Source organism: Varanus komodoensis, unplaced genomic scaffold (assembly GCF_004798865.1).
Source record: "Varanus komodoensis strain SLA01 unplaced genomic scaffold, ASM479886v1 scaffold2, whole genome shotgun sequence".
Classification (NCBI taxonomy): domain Eukaryota; kingdom Metazoa; phylum Chordata; class Lepidosauria; order Squamata; family Varanidae; genus Varanus; species Varanus komodoensis.
The window spans coordinates 20,070,896-20,083,810 of NW_025335568.1; the positions used below are offsets into that span (position 1 = coordinate 20,070,896).

The 12,915-nt window shown below is 42.3% G+C and overlaps 1 protein-coding gene across 1 annotated transcript in view; it reads right to left on the reverse strand.

Moving 5' to 3' along the window:
* Positions 1 to 86: 86 nt before the first annotated feature.
* SLC39A8 (solute carrier family 39 member 8) overlaps positions 87 to 12,915 on the reverse strand; it is a 37,310-nt gene continuing 24,481 nt past the window's right edge. Inside the window, exons 6-8 of the mRNA XM_044429448.1 lie at positions 12,529 to 12,736; positions 11,894 to 12,078; positions 87 to 2,740 (exon numbers count right to left, since the gene is read on the reverse strand). Coding sequence (XP_044285383.1) covers positions 2,591 to 2,740; positions 11,894 to 12,078; positions 12,529 to 12,736 — 543 coding nt within the window. The 3' untranslated portion in view covers positions 87 to 2,590. The remainder of the gene's footprint in view (positions 2,741 to 11,893; positions 12,079 to 12,528; positions 12,737 to 12,915) is intronic.

Sequence of the window (12,915 nt, forward strand, 5' to 3'; positions counted from 1 at the left end):
TGTGGCTTGATTTGATCTAGGACCCACTTGCTCTTCTGTAAGTCCAGGTTATTCACAAAGCTCTCCTCCAGCACCATGTTTCAAACACATCTATTTTCTTCCCATCAGCTTTCTTCACTGTCCAGCTTTCACACCCACATGTAGTGATTGGGAAAACCCACAGACACAGGTATTGGAGTGCAAGTAAATAAAATTAGTTTAAGCTAAATTATACTCAAGATTCCTATCCATCAACATATAGAATACGGTATGTAGAAATTAATGCAAGAATACATAGTATTCTTCTTGCTTGAATTTACCTGTGTCTTAAACTGGGCACATATTATCTGCAAGGCAATATGGTACAGTACGAGCTTTGCACTTGTTCAGAGTCCAACTCCAATGCCCTTAATTAAAGGATTTCCAGGTCTAGGGCTAGTAAAGATACAACTGGGGACACCAGAGAGCCGTTTCCAGCCAAAGAAAATATTAGCTTCATACATGGACTGACAGAAAGGTTGCATACTGAGTTGATGAAAACACAAGAAGGGAGGGCATGTCTATAAAACCAAAACTAATAAGAAAGAGAATAAAATGGGCTCTTAAGAGCCTACAAAAAACATGTATTGTTGCCCAATGCATACCTGTGTTAGTTTTATCAATACAAGAGCTGGAACTCAAATAGAACTTAAATATATTTGGTCATAAAATCTACATAAACACTGCAATAATTGTTCTTTTAAAGAGTTCCACCAGATGTGGAATTTGCATAACTACACAGAATTTATTTGTTCTTAAATGTTTTGGAGTAATAGTAAATAATACCAATGCCATACATTTTAATTTTCATTGCAGCCCCAATAAAGGAAAATCATTTTCCAAAACAGATCGTGCAACAAAAATGTTCCCTTTAGGCATTTGGGATTCCTTTTTATTCTGCCTGATTGGTTTCCATGCATATCGAACTGACAACCTCAATTCATGTCCCCAATCCAGGCTGTTTGTCCAAGCTGAACAGCCACTCTGAACTTTTACATGTGTGATGTCTCACATTCAGTTAGCACTCCCCTGTGAAGTTAATGCATGATTACTATGGGAGAGGGAGTTAAGGGCACACTTGAGAATTTCCACACCCAATAGGGCACATTTAGAGATAATAGTCAATTAACTATCATTACTATTCCAGTTCCAGCCATTCGTATGACGTGTGCCATAGGACATTTTCTAAAGTTCAACTGCAGCAAAGAGAGATTGTGTGTCATTGTCATTCGATTAAGATCTACTCTGGCAACAAAAATCAAAGCAGAAGCTTTGAATAGTGACTGTGATACTAATATGTTTGAAAATTTTTGTCCTTCTTTTTAGAAGTCAAGGGTCTTTTAAGCATTATGCATATCAATAAACTTTTGAAATTTTAGCATCAGATTTTTCACTTATTAAAAAAAATCCAGTCCTCATAATACGCCCACAGATCCCTTGAAAGAGAAAGATCAAAAGCTGTAAGTGGTATAATTAATCCAGTGTTAATTAGTAATTGGAACCCTTGCATCATTTAGGCAAACTTGCTGAAACAAGTTAAAATTTTTAAATTTATTTCCCCTAAAGGGAAAAACTTAAACCTATTTTGAAACTCCTAGCACAGTTACAATGAGGTTCTGTAGTAGTCATTGTCATTGTAGCAATGGAAGGAGGAAGAGGAGAAAATGACCCTGACAGCTAAAGCTGCAGTCCTGTCTTCCAGTGGCTGTAAGATTCTGATTTCTCTCTCAGAAGGGAGAGAGCAGTCCACCTTTGGAAAGGAATGGTCCAATGTTGCAAGCCTTCTCCATGAGACTGCAGAGGAAATAGACACATCTGATGGTCCTTTGACAGCATAGCTCTTGTCAAAGAGGAGAGAAAGGAGGTGTTTTTGGAAAGGATCCAAACTGTAAGGATCCAAAGACCTCCTTGTTCTCCTGACATCCCCCGAGACAGAGGATATTGTATACTTTGTAACTGGCATTGAGTAGTAGACGCATACTCAGTGTGATTCAGGATAAAACAAATAAGGTTTACTGTGCAAATTCTGTGTATGTCATCTCAGAGGTCTTACTGACATCAGTGGGACCTACTTCAAGGGCTGAGGAAACTCTGCCCACTCCATTTTTCCTTCTCCACCCCCTCTCTTTGCAGAAGGTAAGTTTTCTTCCCCACTCCCCATTGATTCCAACAGGAAGGAAGTGAACTACATCAGGTTCAGGCTGGAGTAGTGCACAATGATACAGGCATCATGGGTTATTTCTCAATTAAAAATACAAGGTCTCCATCCAGTTGAAACAGATGCGCAACTTCCAATGGATGGTGTCGTTTTCAGGCAAAGATTCTCCCTGCATGCTTGCCTTTCAGTTGTCACTGGAACGAGGCAAAAATTATTATACTAATTCACAGAAGTTGATGGAAACTGAATTATAACTGATTTCACAATCCTTAAAATCAATGTTTTGATTCAAATGGCTGATGAAAATAGGTGTTGCATCAAATCCTTTATGACTTCCCAGTCCCTTTATGGAGTTCAAGAGTTCTTCCATTTTTAATTTACTTAAGGGTCTTCACCAACATCTTCATTATCACATTACTCCAGTTCAATGTTTCCTGCATACAGAGTGATCAGCAATATTGCAGTAAACCCTGTGAGCAAGCCAGCATTTTGGATCAGGAAAAAGGCAAGATCCGTTTTCCTTCCAGTTACTTTCTCTCTCAACATATCATTCATCTCTGGGAACTGGAGAGGGTGAGGGAGTAGAAAGAAAAAATGCATTTTTAGGTCAGTGTTGCCATCTGGTGGTGGAACATGACATATTTATATATCATTTTTGTTTAATGCATCCATTGATTTATTTTGCATTACTATATAATATTGGCATTGGTTCCTTAATGCTACTAGAAAAGCAATAATTTGGGCCTATACCCATCTTGGATTTGGTGTTCAAGTCATTACATCACCAAGAAATGGACATCAAAATTGTGCTTTTTGCTGTCTATTCAGAACAGGCCTCTCTTCTTAGTTTTGCAGAATTATCTGCTTCCATCTTAAGCAGGTGAACTTCTTGAGGCTTTACAGTCTAAGACTGAGCAACTGCAGGAAGTGTTATGACCTTTTTACCTGTATTGGCCTATAATACAGTGTTAGACTAGTATGGATTTGCCTAACAACATTAGCCATTAAGATCAAATTCATTTGCATGTTTAGAGAGAAAAAGGCTGAAGGCTGTGAATTCTCCTTTCATTTGATTTTGCCATGGCAGGGGCCACACCTGCAGATCACATAAAGGCACAATCCTGTGCATATTTAGACAAAATTAAAAAGGTCTACAACACCCATGCTGGGAATATTTTCAGAGACTGCTTATATTAGTGGGGCCAATGTGCTTACTGGCTGAGGCAGTTCATGCTTTCTTTCACATTTGCCAGCATGGATGGAAATTCTCCCTTTCCCTTCATTGCCCTGCAACATTGCACCAAAGTTCCTCCTAGCTATTGTAGAGTGCTAGTACTAGTTACATTTCAGCAGGCTTATGTGGGGAAAGAGGGAGACAGAAGCAGTGCTATTACCACACTGGTACACACACTGAGCCACTGGGATTCATTTGGTTGCAAGCCACCCCCCCACCCCAAAAAGCAACAGAAATTCATCTCAACTGTGCGATGGTGCTTATTGACTTTGAGTCACTTTCCCCTCTCTAATCTACCTCTCTTGGTGTACAATCTTATGCTTGTTTAGACAGAAAGATCCTTCAACACCCAACATTCCTCTATCAGAAATCAGTGCAAGGAAAGGCATTAGGTCAGAATGACATGAACTTTGTAAGCATGTAAGAGGAAGCAGAGAACAGAGACAGGAAGTTTTGCTTTTGCTTTGACTCTTGAGAAAAGTAAAATGTTTCTGTAAGTGTGAAAAGTGGATGCCAGTGGTAAGTTTGTTTATTAAAAAACAATGTAGAGTGAGTAATTTGGAGAATTACTGTGCTTAAGTTCTGCTTTATATACTGGGGAAAACTGGGAACTGTAGGACTTTTTTCCTTTAAAAGTGCAGACGATTGTACCCTCAGACAAAAGAATGCATTGAAAATGGATGACACCCTCCATGTGTAGTCGGACTGCAGCTCCCATTATCCTGTACTACTGGCTATGCAGCTAGAGCTGATGGGAGTTACAGTCCAACAACATCTGAAAAGCAAGTTGCTTACTTTAATCTATATAAATAATAATGCCTGACAGTGTTTATCATCTTGTTTCTTCTTTAAAGTCATGCAAACTTGAAATATGCCCTTTAAAACTACTGTAATTTCCAGAAACCTAATGAGACTATAGTGTCTCCTACATGTTTTTGCAAGAAAATTTGTCCAAGATTTGAACCTGCAACCAAGACAAATGCAATTTCCTAACCATGTTAAAAGGTAAAGGTAAAGGTTTCCCCTAGACATTAAGTCCAGTCATGCCTGACTCTAGGGGGCGGTGCTCATCCCCATTTCCTAGCCGAGGGAGCCAGCATTTGTCTGTAGACAGTCTCTGTGGTCATGCGGCCAGCATGACTAAACACCGAGGTGCACGGAACGCTGTTACCTGCCCACCGAAGTAGTACCTTTTCATCTACTTGCATTTGCATGCTTTCGAACTGCAAGGTTGGCAGGAGCTGGGACAGAGTACAGGAGCTCAACCCGTTGTGCAGATTCGAACCGGCGACCTTTCGATCTTCCAGCCCAGCAGCATAGCGGTTGAAACCACTGTGCCACCTGCAGTTCCTCACTATGCTATACAGGGTCTCAATTAGCATGTGCAGAAAGATTGAGAGAAAAAAAGCCCAACAGTAAATCATGGCAAGCTAAAAGAACTAATAAAACACCCAGAGAGACCTTTCTAACTGGACAGGTAAACACACCCTTGCAGTTGATCATTGCAACATGCTCTCCTTGGAAATTAATTCAAAGACACTGAAGAAACGTCAGCTTCCACAAACTGCTGACAAAAACAGATCAACAAAATTGCTGTGCTGGCTACTTATCAAGGATTAGGTAGGATCAAGTTCAACATTTTCAAAGCCTTCTGAAACTTTAGTAGTACAAAAACTGGCTCCCTGAAAATATTCTCACAATATTCTCCTAACACAATTGAATGTTCAAGGGTGAAATGAAGTGTTCTAAAGCTGCAGAATAAAAAGGATGCAGGCAGAAGAGGACTATTGTTGCAGTCCTCTCCTATCCTGATCTCTTGAACCAACCTTAGAAGAGTAACAAACTAAGCCATCTTTATTATGCAATAAAATATGCATCTTAACAATGCAGTGAATAAAAAGTGTTTTTTGTTTGTCTGTTTTTTAACGCACAATGATTCTTCCTATCAAAGGCAAGTCAGGGACATGGGCAGCTGTTCCCAAAGCTACCCTGAGGTATGAAACCTTTCCAACCTGTGATCACTTAGTCCAGTTCCTGGAACTGGAGGCTTGAGCTGAAATCTAGCAGGGCTGTGAAGCTACAGTCTTAAGTAGGGAAGCTACTCTGCTCTTTTGATGAGCCAAGGGCAGATGGTCAGGTAGGCTTCTAGTTCTCATGCCAGGCCTACCTTATGCAGAGGCTGCAGGTTGCCAGTGGTAGAAATGGATATTATGGATCCTGTTCCCGTCTGTACCTGAGCATTCAGGCAGGCCCGCATTATCCATTTAATAATCCACATAGTCTTTCCATGCCATCTTCCTAGTTCAAGCCCTACAGATGTTGAATTTGGTTCCCCTCAAACTCATGCGCTGCTTTCTTCACAACAAACCCATTTTTGAAGCCCATTTCTGCATCTTGACCCCATGTAAATGAAGCTGCATGACCCCATGTAAATGAAGCTGCATGGTGCAGAGAATTCAGTGTCCGATTCAGTGCCTGTTGAGACCGAGGAACTCCCCACTGAACCCCAACTGGCACCAACTTCCTCATTTTTGCACTGTCAGATTAGAACAGTCCTCTTTGCTGAAGCATTTGAAGACATACAAGGATATTCAAGCACTTAAGGGGACTATTCATCTCAGGGGTTTTACAGGCTTGCTTACTCCTCTAGAATTGGGTGGGGTAGGCCCAGTGAGCAGAAATTGCCATGACCTTAAAGGAAACCCTGCTTGGATGGGCTGGGACTTGCATCCCCTTCCATTGCGGCGGGGGGGGGGGGGGGGGGGTAGAGAGCCATCCGATATTCTTTGATGCACCACAATTTGGGCCATATGAGAGCCACCTAGAAAACGGCTGGATAGCCCTGTGGCTGTCTCACTTGATGGGAGTTCCAGGCTGGGCAGACCACTAGGTGTATCACGGTAAGTTTCCGTCAAACAATTACAGGTCTTTTGCTCTGAAATACCCACACAGTTTAGTATAAGATGGCTTGCCCCTCACTAGTGAATGTACTTGGTGCTGGAAGTCCATGGTATAATCACAGGTCAGAGCAATCTGCATCATATTCAAATGCATTTGGGATTCTATGACTCTCACTTTGGGATTCCACATCAGACTGGAATTTGCTGAGTCATGCAAATTCTGCAGAATCACAGATCATTTTTCATTTGGGGGTGTTGAGGGAAACTGTGTTATTTTAGATAAGCTTTGATGTGGATAATGTACAGTTTTGCAAATGCACTAGTCTACATTAATTAATGTGCATTCTTTTGAATTTGCATTTCACAAGTGCCCATTAGCAGTCATGTAGTAGAATAAAAGTAGAATGAAATTCTGCTTAAAAAATTAGTTCCATAGTGAGCACTGGAATTATGTATAATTAACAGAGGCAAAGCTGAGTAGTAGGGATGTTGCTTGCTTTAAGTTTCCTTTTCCAACAGATTTGTGTATCATATGACGGCTTTGGCAAGTTTGGTCGCTCTGGCAGTGGCCTTGGAGCTTATTTGCTCTTCACTCATGCTTTCAATCTGGCACTAGATGCAGCCCGCAGGCAAGTTGCAGCTGCAACCATGAAGAGATGGGGATGAACATGTCTTGGCCTCACGGGTAGTGCTCTGTTGTGAACATCTGTCCATTCCAAAGCACCAATGGAAAGCAACAAAGAAGCTTCCATGGATGTCCAGTGCTAGCAGTGAGAAGATCATCATCCCTAGCTAGGAGGGAAGTCTCCTTGGTCCCTGGATTTATGAGAAGAGTGGTGAAGGGGTTCATCTCTAGCCAGACCCACCAGCATCCAGCAGATGGCGCTGCAAGCCAATTAACAGCTAAGAGCTCCTTCAGGCACCATAGATTACTCAGGGTGCAATCCTATGCATGTTTAGACAGAGAAATACCCTACAACGTTTTGGCCTTTTTCTGCCTAAACTTGCATAGAATTACACCCTCACTGGCATTCTGCTTTTGTATCACTTTCCCAGGTTTGATTAGAGGGCTATCTAGCAGGATGTCAGCAAGAATTGCATATATTTCCTATGTAAATACATCCAGCGCTTTTGTGGGGAATGTTGGATGCTAACTGACCAACCCAGCAAATTTCTTCAATGTAAGTCATCTGAGATATTGTAACTGAGTCTTAAGGCCAAAACAGATCATTGTAAATACTTCAAGCATTACTCCAGCAGGTACATCATCATTTTTATTCTTGAAGACACAGGAGCCCTAACCTGGGCAGGACCCTAGGATCGTTGGCACTTGGGATGCTTTGGAAATCCAGATCAGGTCCTCTGCCTCTACTCTAGAGTCAAAATGAAAAGAAGATGCAACTGCGAGACATGCATTTAAAATAATGTCTTGTTTTGATCCTTACAGTGAGTTCTAAGCTTCTACTGTTTCTTGCTGTTCTCACAGTAGTTTGGGAGAGGCTGACCATACAAGGGGTAATGCTCTGAATTGCACACTGTCTCTGCTCCTGAGTGTCCCCTCCTAGAAGAAATCTATCAAGAGTCAAGTCCCCTCTTCAGCATGCTAATCATTCCTTTGAGATTCAAGGCCCTCCCCTGGACTATTCACCAGAATCAGTCACTCAACACATGATAATCATGGGTCAGACAATGAGGCAACTAAGCAAAGTTTTGCTTGCAGCAGGTTGTGGTACATAATATCTAAAAGCTTCACTGGGTTTGGGTAGCAGCACAATCCTTTGTAGGTTTACTCAGCGGTAAGTCCCACTGAGTTCAGTGGTGCTTACTCCTAAGTAAATGTGCCCAGAATTGCAGCATAAGCTTTATCTAGGTTGATGCTCTTTGAAACTCAGGATAGCACGCGATCATCTCTAAATGTTAGGCTGAATTCGGACTTAGTCATGCTTGGAGGAAGCCCATTGAAATCAGTAGGACCATTTAGTTACTCTGAGCATGATTCATTCAAGACCAAATGAATTGGTTTGCTCAGACTGAGAACAAGTGTGATTAAGGACCGCTGAGGCTAGCTGGGTGTGTGGGCTCTCTGCATGTTTCAGGATTTGGACCGCTGAATGCAAACAAGTCAGGAGAAAGCAGTATTTAAGTTCCTTATGAATTCTCCTTCATGCTTACTTTCTTTCTCATTCTCCTCAGGCATTATTGGCTAGAGCTTGATTCCTATTTTAACAATAGATGTTAATTCTGATATTGACAGTAGGACAGAAAATAGCTTTAGAGAAGGTGTGGGAAGTGTCTCTTCATGCAGCCAATAAGAGAGTCTTTCTTCAAAGCATCAGCCTACCAGCAATGGGAGAGGATAGTGACCCAGAACTCAGACCACTAATTGGTGAAAAAATAGAAAGAATTTTCAGCAGTGACCTAGATTTCCACTCCATGGAAAACATCGTGGTCTCCACATTGGAGGCATAGCTGATTGGCTCTGAAACCTACACTAACTACACCAGAAGTGGCGAACCTGTGACCTTCCAGAATAAAACATCTAGAAGGTCATCACTGATCTGCACTTTATCATATCATCCTTATGTGAATGATAAGCTTGCACACTGAGGTGGTAGAATACCAGGTAGTACCACTAGTTCTGCTTTGAGGTTTTGCAGGACTTTGGGGGAAATACCCTCAGTAGATCTCTCCCTCTCTCTGGATGAGTCCATTTCCTCCTTGCCATTGACACTGATGCCCATCAGCCTGCCTTCTTCCTCTCAGCTCAATCCACAGAATCACCCAGATGGAGACTATGGAGACTAGAACATGCAAACAGAGCTTGCACATTTATTTATTTATTCATTCATTCATTTATATCCTGCCTTTTTTCCTACAAAGGGCTCAAGGCAGCTTACATCATTCTCCTCCTCCATCTTATCCCCACAAGAACCCTGTGACATAGGTTGGGCTGAGAGTCTGTGCCTGGCCCAAAGTCACCCAGTTGGCTCCAGGGCTGAGCGGGGACTAGAACCAGGTCGTCTGAGTCCCAGTCCCACGCTCTTAAGCACTACACCACACTGGCTTCATTCTTAACCACAATTTGCACATTCATAGAGGGGAGGAAAGAAGGAGCAGCAAGCATTATGAGGAGCAGCTCCAGGAGGAAAACATGAGTGGTGGGTTCCCTACAAGGATTTGGTTCTTGGCAGGTGTCCAGCCTTGTTTACCACCTCAGAACAGGTGGGAGATAATATGCTTGGATATTCTTCCATATAAAAAGCTCCCTATGTACAGTTGACAAGGACTCCAGGCAGAGAGAGGATTTTAACTAAAGATTCCTTCATCAGGTACTAGTTCACTATCTGCAGAAAGCATTTTTCCATGAGCAAGTATTCAGAGCTATGAATCCCTCCTTGCATGCTCCAAACCTAGAATTCTGTTGCCTCATCCTGCATGAGGTAAGGATTGGCTCATAAATGAGAGAAGTGTAGAGGTGAAAAAAGAGAAACAAGAGTTCTAACAAATCCTACCTGTTTCTAGAAAGAGAGGAACAGGGTGGAATTCAGCAGAAAAGCAGGAATCTGTACTGACCATTCACACACTTTATTTATATTTTGTTCAGACACAGCATGAATGGTTCCGGTTTAAAAACCTAGAGACAGAAACATTGAAAAGTAGACAGAGAAACCTATCACCTATTGTGCCACAGTAGGCTTAAAACAGGGTGCAAACCACTAGTAGAGTGGTTAAGTTTAAAGTGCAGACACTTGTTGTGGCAGTCCCCATAGCTACACAGCCAAGGTGAGGTCCACCTCTCTTTCTCTTTCTTTTGGGTGTCTGTGTATTAGATATATGATTTTAAAAAGCTAAGGGTCTTAATTGCCTAGGTAAGAGCAAGTCACCTGAACATTATTTGGATCACAATGAGGGCAGCCCGCAACATTATACTGTTTCTGAGAAATGAATTTTTCTCCATCTCCTTTGAGGTGTGCAGCTAAGCTCAAAGGATTGTAGCTAAGTCCACTACACAGGGATGGGTGTAAACATAGATTTCAGAAAATATGATGACCCATACCCATGTGATAACTCTTAAATACAGGTTCTGGGTTGTTGCTGAAATGCGATGTATTGTGCTGTCTAAATCAAGCTGTGCTAACAAACAATGGTTTGTTAACCACAGACAAACCCCAAACCCCAGGTTTCTTGCTGGATTGTATATTGTAGGTTGTCCTGCATGGTCAGTCATCTTGGTGGGTTCAGACAACATGATAATGCATGGCTCAACCCTTGAGTTGCCTGGTTAGTCTAAAATAAGCAGTAGGCAGATGGTAAGATGTAGCTTCCTAGATGTACCTTTGCCCTTTATGGAGCCAAATCCTAATAGATATCAACGGTGCTATTGATATCAATAGTGCTATATTTCCACTTTAGCCTGAAAGATGTCATCTCATTACACCCCACAAAAGAAAGCACAAGCGTAGCGCAGGACCCCTTGAAGAGACACTCACCTTAGTGGTAGCCTGTTCTTCCCTCCTCTAATGTGGAGGTGCCTACGTATCACAATAAATAATCACAGTGGAATATCTACCAAGTTAACTGGATTTTTCCTGCCTATCCTTTTCCATCATTGCTCTTCTCTCTAGCTGTTGCAGTGGAATGTGTGGTTTGAAATTACACTCAGGACATGCTGCAGAACACCCCCACCCTCGCACTAGAGAGAGGTACATATAAACACCTTATTTCCCTCACATTTTTCATCTCATAAGCCCCACATGTTTGTGCACCACCAAAGTCCTGCAACACTTTTTAAATAGGCAAAGCTTCAAATGCAGTTGAGCGACTTGGTGGGGACAGTTGCTGTTCTAGTAAAGGGAAGAAAAACTAAGACGTGACGCCAGAGTTTGGCAACGTGTTGCACACGGACATACATGTATCCCCAGCCATCCTCCTTCGTGCCTCCCGAGGTGCCTTAACGCTCCTACTTAAAAACGTAAATGAATAAATTGCAAAATAACTTTAAAAACGTCAGTGGGGCAGGGAAGAGAGGGAGGGAGGGAGGGAACATAGTGAAAAGAGAGATGGGAGAATGAGTTGGCTAGTGGATGTGGGGGTGAGAAAGAGCATTTCTATTTTAGTATCAACAACTGTGAGTTCAGAGAGTTCAACCCTCAGTGTATCAAGAGGATTCCACTCCTAAAGACAACCTGATACAATTCTAGAAAGAATCCTTCAGCCTGTTGGGGCTCATATCTCACCTCAGTTCTGTGCTCAGTCTTTTGGGCAGCTTACCTCCCTTTTGTGACTAGCCACGCCCCTCATGGCACCATTTTGGAGCGTTTGACATTTCTGAATATTCCCATGGGCCTAAAAACATGTCCACCCCCATTTCATTCCGATGTGCAAAGTGCAAACGCCAGGGAAAGCTGAGCACCCTTCTGAGTGTTGCTAGCACTATAACTAATTCCCAAGAGAGATTCTTTCCTGCTAGTGAGGTTGCGGTTTGCACTCTCTCTTCCTCTCACAAATATATGTCCTTATAACGCAGCCCTGAAAACACCGCATTCCCATGTGCACCACGTGCGAGATGCGGTGCGGCCTTACCATATCTGCCAGGGAAATGTATAGGAACATGCCTCCAGCTATTGCGAAGATGATGTTCGGAGCAAAGTTATTGCCCACTACGATGCCAAAAGCAAGTCCAATATAGCAAGAACATGCAGACAGAAAATTGAAAAACAAAGCCTGCCGTGTGCTCATTCCAGCATTAAGGAGGATGACAAAATCCCCTGAAAAAGAAAAAGGGCAATTACAGCAGTATGACGTTTTAGTGGTATGATAATCCCACATACACACATGGGTTTAAATGCATATAAAATAACATTTGCAAGAAAAATGTTCTTCCACTTAAATGCTACAGATCATTTTCAAGTTTGCTCTTGTATGATGAGATGTCTCAGAGATCACTAGCGGACAAGTGCATGCAAGATAGCTGTTCTGGCCTTGTTGTTGTTGTTAGTCGCAAAGTCGTGTCTGACCCATCACGACCCCATGGACAACATTCCTCCAGGCCTTCCTGGCCTCCACCATCCTCGGAGTCCACTTATAATCCCTAACCAGTGGGAATTCTGGCCAGGGCTTGTGGGAGTTGTACTCCAGGCATCTGTCGGGCACTTGGTTGCCTGCTCATATCTTGGATGAATATACCAACCAGTTGAGTTGATGGGGAAGCATCTTACCCAATTCATGAGGAAACTCTTCACACAAGATTGCTATGGATGTGCTGATTCCCTGAAGCAGGGACAGTGTAAAGGAAGCACCAATGGCTAATCCATCAATGAAGTTATGCAGCGCATCACTGAGGGTGATCATCCAAGCAATGGTACCAATCTCTGACAAGGAAGGTCCGTTGAAACATTTGCATGAGCTGTTTTGGGTTTCTTCCTTCTGCAAAAATAAATGCATACCAGTTACACGAGATTTGCACCAGTTACAAGATTGCAAGGAAGAAAATATTTTTCTCATGTATTCCAGGAAATGCAGAAACCACAGAAAGACACATCTGCAAATCCCAAAAGCACCCTAACTTCATCCCTATCTCTCCAGAGAGCAAATACTGTAGAAAA